The following is a 12092-nucleotide window of genomic DNA, read 5'->3' as shown; positions in this document are numbered from 1 at the left end:
TTGAGATGAAGACCACATGTCCCAAGATTCCGCGCTTAAACTTGGCATCATCAAGCCACACCTTTGTTTTGAATACATCTCTAGCGACCTCTAGCGGACAGGAAATATTACATAGTGCACCTTTAAGGGGTAAGGGAAGGGTCAACAGTGTAATAATAGATGTAATTACAGAAATTGATTACAGACATGCAGGTATTTTTAAAATATAAGTAAAATGTACACAATAAGTGCTTTGTATCTAATGATTAATTTAAATGTTAGTATCTAGTAGTTAAAGACATTTTATAAAAAGTGTTTTTTTCTCAGTATTGTTTTGAATCAGAGCTCAGGCATATCCGTGAATGAGCTCGAACCTAAAAGATTGGATATAATAATAATAATAATAATAATAATAATAATAATAGCAATAATGGCTGTTTTGAAGAACAACCTTTGCATATGGTCTTTTTCAGATCTGAGGGGTCCAGACCTGGAGAGTGCAGGAGTGTGTTTGTTTATATCATCTTCCCAAATACAGCTTCCTTTGCTCACTGAGAAGTCTCGTAAGAGCAGTTAATAGTGTTGCAATGGCTGAAAGTTGGTGTGAATAGATGTGCACACAACAGTGTGTCTCTGCTATATGTTGAGATTAATTATAGCTCAACCGGATTCCTGGGGTCTCTCTGCACATCCACCAGAGGGATGGAAAAATGGCTGGAAAAGAGGAGCATTCACACTGTGAGTATCCTATAAGTACATATGCATTAGAGATGTGCTCTAAAGGGATTCACATCACACGCATACAGCATTGTGCTGTGGAGTGAAATACATTACAGTAGACCTAACCAAAGCAATGGATTTATTACACATATATTGGGATTTTGTATTATAATTAAAGAGGGACATAAAATTTAACTGTTTAACCTTAAGTTGTACAACTACACACCTAAAGGACTGTTCAGGGTTTAACACATTAAGCTCAACGGCATCTAACGCGTTACCAGCTAATAGAATTTTGACTCTTGAATCTGTTTCACATTTTTTAAATGAATGTTTGAACAATCAGAATGCAAAACTTCACACGTTTCCATCAAGTAATGTTATGAAGCATGTCTCAATTGTGTGTCATGAGGCAGCTGAATGACCTCCTTGCTTTGGTTATTTGCTGTATTGAAGCAGTTATAAATAGTGTAATTAATTACTGCCAGAAGACTGTGGAGAGTGAGTGAAATAGCTCGCATAATGAGGACTGAAATACCTGATTTTCCCCATACACGGCTGTGGGTGAAACATTCAGAAAATGCAAAAATAGTTTGATGGAAACCCAGACACTCTTTCAAAAGTATAGCCACAAAACATTCAACATGATTTTAAGTTAACATGAGACTAAAGGCAGGAACACACCAAGTCGACGCCGACAAACTAGTGGCGACGAAAGCAGACTGCAGGGTTGGCTCACGTAGGCAGCGTCTGTGTCCAAAGTTGGCCTAACACACCAAACCGACGCTCGACAGCCAACGCTAAGTAGCATGTCCGTTCTGCGCCTGCGTAAGATGAAATGCCTTTCCGAACCAGCAGGTGGCAGTAGCTGAACAGCCAATCGGAATAATCAGATGGCCCGACCGGCCGACGAGCTCCGACGCCGATTCATCATGTCGAATCAGCCGAAAAAAGCAGACGAGGAGCTGACTGTGCGGAACACACTGACAAAACTTAGTCAGCCGACGAACAAAAAGTGCCCGACGGCCGACCTTCGGCTTGGTGTGTTCCTGTCTTAATGGGACAGAATTGGAGCAAACTCTACTCATGGGAAACTGTCAGTAAAACATTTATCTGCCAACCCAGATATTACAATTTAAACATTCAATTAAAATAAGATTTCTGAGATTTGATTTGTGACACTCAGTAGTATATTTAATGTGGCTTTTCTTATTGTCTTATTGCTCATACTGTGCAGTAATGTTTAGTCATTTTTTTATTATAACGTCCTTTCATGTTACAGATGAACTTGCGGTCTGTATTTACTGCCGAGCAACAGCGGATCCTGGAACGCTACTATGAAAACGGCATGACCAATCAAAGCAAGAGCTGCTTCCAGCTCATCCTGCAGTGTGCTCAAGAGACCAAACTTGACTTCAGCGTGGTTAGAGTAAGCCTTTTTTTTTATTGAACATTTCATTTCAGACCATTTCTGATATTTAGTGGTCAACCATCATAGATTTTTATAAGCAAACTCATTGAACGACTCATATCTAAAGAGCAAGATGATAATTGTGCACTTATTTTTTAAATATATATACAGTATTAACACAAAGTTCTCTAAAACGTGAAAACAGAAAATGTGCATTATCACTGAAGAATCTGTCAATAAAATATACAAGTTATTCTCAGTCGACAACAATTGTGAGCTAAATCCACCAAATTCATTTCAATTTAACCAAAGCATTTAAGGCACTTAGAAAGGAAGTGAATGGATCCAATCCATTAACATTAAAATACTCAAAGTTTAAAAAGTATGGACACAATACATAAACAGTGGGTGTTAAAATGATTTTAGTGTGAAAAATCTCTTACTTTTTCTGTGTAAAGGTAAGTCAAAATGTTATAACTTTGTTGCTGGGACAGTGTTATGCCAAAACTCTAAAATGACCTTAAATTGAGAATTGAAACAGTTTTAAAGCTCAAATAATACTTTAACCCCTTTACGTACAAAGATTGCCGATGGCCCCGGATTATTGTTGTTCAACATTCACAAAACATTACACTCTTACTTGTTTGGGACAAACTGAGTATCATTAGAAAGATTAAAGACTTCAGCAGATATTGGACCACTGTTCATGATAAAACTAGGTTGCAGTGAATTTCTTAATTTATTTCAGGAGTGCAAAACAATCTATCTGTAATTTATTTTAATATTTTGAATAGAATATCAACACGCATATTAATTCAGGCACGTCTGCTCCGGTTTATTTATGTTCACATAGCATCACTGAACAGCTTTATTTACGGCTTAGTCCAAAAGTGTGCACATTTGTAAAAATTAGGGGTGTCCTCGACTACGGATTTACATAGTCGAATCCGATTCGAATCAGATTGCCTGTATTCGACTGATAGTCGAATCATAAGGGGGATCCCCCTAGTGGTCCACTAGAGCACTAGAGAGTGCGCACGGACTTTGAAAGGTTTGCGCGCTGAACTGTGCACGAGATGGAGCGGGACACGGAAAAAATGAAGTACGGCCTGGCTATAGTGTACTCGCGGCTTAAGACAATTTTTATTTTCTTTCACACACAGCACAGAGAAACATCTTTCCATAAACCGACCAAACTGCCTGTCAAGTGATAGACAAAACTGACAATGATTTTATATTTTTTAAACAAATCAATGCGGATAAACATTCACAGCCACGATGTACAGAACACTCTCAAAGATATAGAAGAAAATTAATAAAAACATTTTGGATCAATAAACTTTATATATATATATATATATATATATATATATATATATATATATATTAATAACTGCAGACAGATATACATTTCATATGTCGGCAAATCAAATGACATCGGCTAAATTGCCTGTGCGAACAAGCTTTAACTAATCTACAGCGCAACATTGATGCACCAAAAACCATAATAACCAAATATATAATTTTTTTTTTTTTTATCAAACATTAATTTACAGAATTGAATTAGAACAGAATATACCGTTTTAATAAATGAAAATAACCTAATTTAAAAAAAAAAAAAATGCAAAATGCCTGAAGTGCAAAGGGGAACATATTCAAAACACAAGCCAGAAATAGCTAAATTTAATAACCTAGAGTGATCAATAAATAAATTAAAATGAAAGAAATTATTAAAATAACAAAATTATAGCTAGAATTGTCAACTTGCCGTTTTAACTGCAGAGACAATAAACGCTAAACTGGAGTGGCAGTCTTTTTAGCTAAACATTAACAGCATCCAAAAATCAAATTACATCCGTCTAAAATAGTTTGAAATCACTTGTAGCTACCCTACCTGATTGAGAGAGAAAAATCCAGTCTTTCACGCGATCTGCCTGTGTCCGTTTGAGTCTTTTCAAATAGCGTGCTATAGTCAGCTCGTTGGCCGGCAGAAGCGCGCCGCAATGTTTGTCGTTGAGTTGTATAGGACATGAGCTGTTGGCACAATTTGCATCATACGTTTTTTTGTTCATCTTTTACCATTTCAAAGTGCATCATATTGTACACTTTATCCCAGACATCGTTGAAGATTAAATCCCTGCCATAAAGATGCTCATCTGCCGGTCACGGATCATGGAAGTGAAACTTAAATCGGTCACAGGTTGGATTTATTCACGCACATTAAAAATATTTATTAAAAGCTTCTTTCTTTTCACATTTTTATTTATAGTATTAACATAATAGGCTGTATATTAACCTATTGGGAAAGAACCGGTATGTCTATGTAAAATCAGATATTGAGCGCCCCCATATCTCTTCTCATAACACCTCTGCGACGATTCGACTGTGAGATTGGTAGTCGAATCAGGCTCCTCCTATCGAAGATTCGAATCGTCGACTATTCAGGGTCACCCCTAGTAAAAATAATGATTTATTCTCACATTTATGTGAATAAACATTTAAATTAAAATGTTTATCATATAAAGCAGCCGGTCATGTCTCGTTAGAGTTCTCGTCAGTTCACATACACTATATTGCCAAAAGTTTTGGGACGCCTGCCTTTACATGAACTTTAATGACATCCCATTCTTAATCCGTAGGGTTTAATATGGAGTTGGCCCACCCTTTGCAGCTATAACAGCTTCAACTCTTCAGGGAAGGTTTTCCACAAGGTTTAGGATTGTGTTTATGGGAATTTGTGACCATTCTTCTAGAAGCGCATTTGTGAGGTCAGGCAGTGATGTTGGCGAGAAGGCCTGGCTCGCAGTCTCCGCACTAATTCATCCAAAAGGTGTTCTATCGGGTTGAGGTCAGGACTCTGTGCAGGCCAGTCAAGTTCCTCCACACCAAACTCGCTCATCCATGTCTTTATGGACCTTGCTTTGTGCACTGGTGCGCAGTCATGTTGGAACAGGAATCCTCAAACTGTTTCCACAAAGTTGGGAGCATGAAATTGTCCAAAATGTCTTGGTATGCTGAAGCATTATGAGTTCCTTTCACTGGAATTAAGGGGCCAAGCCTAACCCTTGAAAAACAACCCTACACCATAATCCCCCCTCCACCAAACATAACACTTGGCCCAATGCAGTCAGGCAAGTACCGTTCTCCTGGCAACCATCAAACCCAGACTCGTCCATCGCATTGCCAGACAGATAAGCATGATTTGTCACTCCAGAGAACACATCTCCACTGCTGTAGAGTTCAGTGGCGGCGTGCTTTACACCACTGCATCCGACGCTTTGCATCGCACTTGGTGATGTAAGGCTTGGATGCAGCTGCTCGGCCACGGAAACCCATTCCATGAAGCTCTCTACACACTGTTCTTGAGCTAATCTGAAGGCCACATGAAATTTGGAGGTCTGTAGCTATTGACTCTACAGAAAGTTGGCGACTTCTGTGCACTGTGCACCTCGGCATGCGCTGACCCTTCTCTGTGATTTTATGTGGTCTACCACTTCGTGGCTGAGTTGCTGTTGCTCCCAATTGCTTCCACTTTGTTATAATACCACTAACAGTTGACCGTAGAATATTTAGTAGTGAGGAAATTTCATGAATAGACTTATTGCACTGGTGGTAACCTGTCACGGTACCACATTTGAATTCACTGAGCTCCTGAGAGCGACCCATTTTTTCACAAATTTTTGTAGAAGCAGTCTGCATGCCTAGGTGCTTGATTTTATATACCTGTGGCCATGGAAGTGATTGGAACACCTGAATTCAGTGATTTGGAGGGGTGTCCCAATACTTTTGGCAATATAGTGTACAAGTTTGAAATTCAGTGGACACATTTAACAGCCCAATACCTACAAAAAAGTCCTGGGAGCAAAATCTGAAAACCCAACAAGAAGTAAGATATTTAGAATTTTCTCAGCAAAATTTTTGCAGTTTTTGCCATTTCCAGATGTTGTACTTTAACAAACTCCTCCTAGAGATTTCATCAGATAAACATCATATTTGGTCAGTCTAATCTAAAGGCCTTTACAACGTTAAATTGCGAAGATCTTGAGTTTTCGCTGAAGGGTGTTTGATGTTTCGCCATAAAACAGGCCGCCAAGCTCATGACTGCACTAAACATTGCATAAACAGTACTGAAGTTCACAATATAACTCTCAAAATGGATCTTTACAAACTGTTCGTGATGCTCAGTTCGAACTGTTCAGATCATGTAAGTATGGTATATTGTGGATGTTTACATTTGATTCTGAATGAGTTTGATAATGCTGCGTGGCTAAAGCTACACTGTTGGAGAGATTTATAAAGAATGCAGTTGCGTTTACAGACTACAAGTGTTTTCGGGTTAAAAATGAAAATAACGACATGGCTCTGGTCTCCGTGAATACAGTAAGAAACATTGGTAACTTTAACCACATTTAACAGTTCATTGACAACATGCTAACGAAACATTTAGAAAGACAATTTACAAATATCACTAAATATCATGTATCATGAACGCCTATTATCAACCCATCTGCCATTTTCACTGTTGTCATTGCTTGCATGCTTCACAATACCTGCAGAACTTCTGATGATTCAGCTGTGCAGCTCCAGACGTCAATACTGGCTTGTCTAATGCTTAGAACATGGGCTGGTATATGCAAAAGTTGGGGGCATACATATTAATGATCCCGACTGTTGCGTCACAGTCAGTGTTATGTTGAGAGTCACCTGTTTTTCCGTGGTGTTTTTCACGCACAAGATTTACATATGAAGGAGGAAACAATGGTGTTTGAGACTCACTGTACATCATTTCCATGTACAGAACTCTTATTATTCAACTATGCCAAGGTAAATTCAATTTGAAATTCTAGGGCTCCTTTAATATAATAGGCCTAATTATATGAATATTTCATGAATTATTCATAATTTTAATTTATTTAATATAAATATAATGAATAATTAACAGCAAATGTTAAGCAATTTTGTCTCTAAAATGTGTTCACTGTAAACTGATTTAATTTGGAGCGAGAGATACAGGGGGAGTGGCTTTATTGCATCAGATACATGTCACTTTACTCACAGCTGATTGGTTGAGTTTGGGTTTGTGATCTCTAACTCAGAATAAAACCTGCTCCGGAGCAGGTTAGCCGTGTAGTGTAAGTTACCATAGCAATGAACCCCGGTAAAAACCAATCCACCTTCATAAGCCCGAAAAACCAGAGTTTGCACAAACTAATCTTGAACTTACTTAGGTAGCAACTGAAACTGGCTTTGTGCAACAGGCCACAGTTTAGATCTTACCTTTCGGGGCCAGTATTTTGGGGGTTGCCTCTGGTAGCACGTGTAGCCAGAACCCCCCTTAAGATCGGTCATACCATTTTTTTTTTTTTTTACCTCATCTAAACAAGCAGTAGAGGTAGCAGAGGCCTTTTATTGCTGCAAGACGATCATTGTATCCACCAAGACGATGGTGGAGCTATAACAACAGCTCAACCGGTAAGTCTGGGGATGGTTTGGGTAGTGGTCTGAGCAGTTTTGGTTCTAATGCCAGTGTTTCACAGATTAGGTCTGGTATGGACACTAGTAAACATCAGGGGGTAGTTAATCAGTATAAGGGCAAACCTGTAATTGTTTGTCATGGATGTGGCCAGCCAGTACATAAGAAAGCTGATTGTCCTTTACAGAAGGTTACTAATACCTGCCTTTGTTATGTACCAAGATCCTCTCTAGGGTTAAATTAGGTAGAGTTGAATACAGACACTATGATTGATGTAAAGATAGGGACTAAATTCTTTAAAGCTCTAGTTGACTCTGGTTCAAGCCAAACGTTAGTTAGAACTGAATGTTTGAGTGAATTGAATACACTGATGCAGGACTTGGAATTGGAAGTTCGCTGTATACATGGTGATGGAAAAAGAATACCTCAAAACTGAGATTGAGATTGAAATAGATGGACAGGCTTATTATCTACCGGTCGGTGTAATGGACCAGGCTCCATATCCAGTTATTTTGGGTAGAGATGTGACAGTGCTGGTAGATCTTTTGCAGAATGACAGGGAGATAGCTGAAGTGAGGGTGGTAACAAGAGCCTAAGCTAAGCATGATGAGACCTGTAAACAGCTTCTGCGAGATTTACTTTTTGGTGGGGGTCCCAAAACAAGGAAGTTTAAAAGGGAGAGGCGTCAGAACAAAGTGGAGGGTACTGAATGTATATGAAATGTGTTCCTCGTGATATAGTAGAACTTCAAAGACAAGACACAACTTTGAAACCGTTGTTTCAGAAGGTAGACAAGGTGAATACTGTGTCAGCATTGCAGCAGAAAGATCATTTTATGATTAACACTCTGAGGTCTCAATCGTGTATTTATTGTCTTGAAAAGTGTTTTGAATAGCCATAGTTAGCGATCTCTGGCCTCTGTTAGTTTGGTTATTTCCTGGATTACCTATTGTTCTTTAGCAGTCAATAAATATATCAATAAATATTGAATAATTACTCCTCTGTATAGAAAATTGACATAAACATATGAGAATCCATCAATATTTCTCCAAATGTGCATGCTTTTAAGCTAAAAGCCTATATGAAATGCCATAGAGGTAACATAATTGTTCAGACACTTTGCATCACAGAAATACATTATATTTTAAAGTATATAATAGAATACCATTATTTTAAATTGTAATAATATTTCACAGTATTGCTGTTTTTTCTGTATGTTTGACATGATCACAGAGGGTTTTTTCACAGCCTATCTGACTGAAAGAGCTCATTAATATGCAGCTCATTAGAGTTCTTTATGCGATTCTTTTGTCTTCTCAGGTGAGAATCACCCATTATTCATGCTGATTCACGCCTCCACGCATACTGTGTTTCTTGACCAAAGATGTTTTATAAAATTTAAATCTCTCTATTGTTCTATATGAAGGAGTGGGAAGGATAATTTTTACATAATTTTGAAGCAAAAACTCTAGTCTACAATCTCCAATACCCGGAAGTCTTGTGAACACAGATTTAATATTATTTTTTTGGCCTTATTTCAGTGACTTAAGTTTTTTGTTTTTTCAATAACCATGCATAAATGTTACTCCTTCAAAAATACAAACATGTACATACATGTTCCTCACATATTATGGTAGCCTAGTTTGTGCTGAATACAGTGTAATGACACTTTTTCCATTAATATGTTTATGAACAACTGAAAAAGCACAAATGTCAGGGCATGTCAAAACTTCTCCAGGCCCCAAATCAGCCTCAGACTCCAGAGGGTTAAAGATGATAGGCTGTACCTAGAAAATGCTGAGGGAGAGAGGTTGGTGGTCCCTGAATCCATGAGACTGAAAGTATTGCTGTTAGGTCATTCTGTACCATGGGCAGGGCATCTAGGGCAGCAGAAAACGCTATCCAGAATTGCAAGTAGATTTTATTGGCCCTGGCTGTATATACGTGTGAATTTTTGTAAGTCTTGTCCAGAATGTCAGATGGTGAGTCCAGCTAGAAAGAGTGATAGAGCACCTCTGGTGAGTCTCCTTATTATTGACATCCCATTTTCTCTCATTGCTATGGATGTAGTGGGTCTGTTGGAAAGGAGTAGAACAGGGAACCGGTATATTCTTGTGGTTACAGATTATGCTACTAGATACCCAGAGGTTTTTCCTCGTAAAAGCATGAAGACAAGTTGTTAATGCCCTTGTTCAGCTCTTTTCATGAGTAGGCTTACCCAAAGAGAAAATTACAGACCAGGGATGTTGCGTATACATCCTATTAAGACCACACTTTATCATCCCCAGACTGACGGTATGGTGGAAAGATTCAATCAGACTTTGAAAACAATGTTGCGCAAGTTTGTGTCTGATACAGGTGCAGACTGGGAGCAGTGGTTGCCGTACTTGATGTTTGCCTATCGAGAAGTTTCACAATCATCTACAGGTTTCTCACCCTTTGAGCTGCTCTACTTACATCAGGCTTGTGGACCATTGGATGTCTTAAAGGAAGCCTGGGAATGACACAATTCTAGTGAGCAAATAAACATCTTATCGTATGTCATTACAGTTTTTCTCGATTGCTTAAACACATTTCTTGAAACTATGCCTCATATTCTCAAAACAGCAAACACAAATCCACAACGTCTCACCCAATTCACCAAACATCCTATTTTCAGGTCAAAATGAAGCTCTACACTCAAAACTATTCACTCTTGCTGAAAAACCAAACTTTGCCCTCAGACATCTGACATCTGACATCTGAGACTCCTTGTCTCCTTCCCCTTCATTCTTGTCCTCCTCGTTGTAATGTCTGGACTAATCAGGCACACAAAATTATTCAATATATTTAATGAATTACCTATGAACTCACTTTATCAAAGCTCTGTGAACCCATCCCCCTAAAACTGCAACTAGCATCCCAAACTAGCTAAACTACAGGAAGAACTAGGTGTCCTGTTACAGATACTTGGACCTTTTACGATCAGGAAGAATTTTGCAGAGACCAGTGACTCATTCTTTCTGAGAAGGACAAATAAACTCTCTTAATCCTATGTATTCTCTATATAACCATTTGGGAAATGTATAAACATGTATCCAATTTTCCCATCTCATGACTTTCCTTTTATAGGCTTTATTCTATGTATTAATTCTCTCTTTTGAACTATTTTGGTATTAATGTTCCATAGTTGCAAATGTATAGTTGACTGAGATCACATTGGCAGCATGCTTGGTATCTACGGACTCCAACTTTCATTTCCTATTTGGTAATTTGTTACATGTTACTAACTCTGTGACACATTAGAATTACAGTTTTTGCCCGTTGCTTGAACTCACTTTGCAAAACTTCGCTCATTGTGCCAAAACTTTACACACAAGTAAACATGACACAACACTGGGAAATATACCATTCACATCTGTGTCAAATTGAAACTCTACTATCAAAACCTAAACTCTGCTATCAAAACCTAACATTCCTTTGTCAAAATGTAACACTGATGACAAAATGACACACACTTGCATCATATGCATACACTTTCAGATCAGGGGGAACACACTAGTCTACTTTATATAAAACACTGCAGTCTTTGATTTTCACAGTTTATTCAGAAGGCATATTTTCAGGAGGCACATTTTCAAACAACCAAAAAAGCAAATAGGCCTATTCAATATTGTACATTGCCAAAAGAAAAAAAAGCCAAAAAAAAAAAAAAAGTAACAAAAACACTGTAAACACAGAAAATCATGGCTTTTGTGCATATGTGGGCTCATGGATCCCTCCGTCTGTTGGGGTCTGGCCACAGGATCTCATCGACATCGCAAGCAATGTCTTCTCCCGCAAGGCAACGGGGAAAATATCCCCTTGCATGTCGAAACCATCCATGGATTGCTGTCACCTGAATGTCGCCGCAGGCCTGTTCCATTGCCTGCAGAAGAGGCATGCGGGCATGTGGTTGGCGGTCATATATACGCCATCTCCAAGCTGAAAAGAATTCCTCTATAGGGTTTAAAAATGGTGAGTAAGGGGGCAAGTATACCACTTCAAATTGATTGTGGTTGGTGAACCAGACCTGGACCAGAGCAGCCCGATGGAAACTGACATTATCCCATACCACCACAAACCTGGGCTGATCTGGTCTGTTCTGTACAACTATATTATAGAGAGCATCTAGAAATGTGAGTATATGTTGGGTATTGTATGGGCCTAGTTTAGCATGATGATGCAGAACCCCTCGAAGGCTTAGGGCGGCACACATTGTGAGATTTCCCCCGCGCTGCCCCGGGACGTGCACAATTGCCCTTTGGCCAATTACATTACGACCCCGTCGCCTTGTTTTGCTCAGGTCGAATCCAGCTTCATCAATGAAAATGAATTCATGAGGCTGTGCAGCTCCATCCATGGCCAAGATTCTCTGAAACAAACAAACAAAAAAAACATATTACTGTACTACAGTGCTACACATACAGAACCCTCTCCCCATCACACAGGTACCTGTGTAGCTCTCAGAATGGATCCATGGGGTACTGA

At 38.8% G+C, this 12092-nt stretch overlaps 1 protein-coding gene across 3 annotated transcripts in view; it reads left to right on the top strand.

The window, feature by feature from the left end:
* The window catches only part of hdx (highly divergent homeobox), a 71396-nt gene that overhangs the window by 2286 nt on the left and 57018 nt on the right, over positions 1-12092 (top strand). For all 3 annotated transcript variants that reach the window (XM_048179632.1, XM_048179633.1, XM_048179631.1), the window contains exons 2-3: positions 453-717; positions 1982-2128. In XM_048179632.1, the coding sequence (XP_048035589.1) occupies positions 682-717; positions 1982-2128 (183 nt within the window). In that variant the 5' untranslated portion in view covers positions 453-681. The remainder of the gene's footprint in view (positions 1-452; positions 718-1981; positions 2129-12092) is intronic.

Source organism: Megalobrama amblycephala, unplaced genomic scaffold (genome assembly GCF_018812025.1).
Source record: "Megalobrama amblycephala isolate DHTTF-2021 unplaced genomic scaffold, ASM1881202v1 scaffold265, whole genome shotgun sequence".
In the NCBI taxonomy this organism is placed as follows: Eukaryota; Metazoa; Chordata; class Actinopteri; order Cypriniformes; family Xenocyprididae; genus Megalobrama; species Megalobrama amblycephala.
Note: the sequence above shows the minus strand (reverse complement) of the source record. Positions and strands in the feature narration are given on the sequence as shown.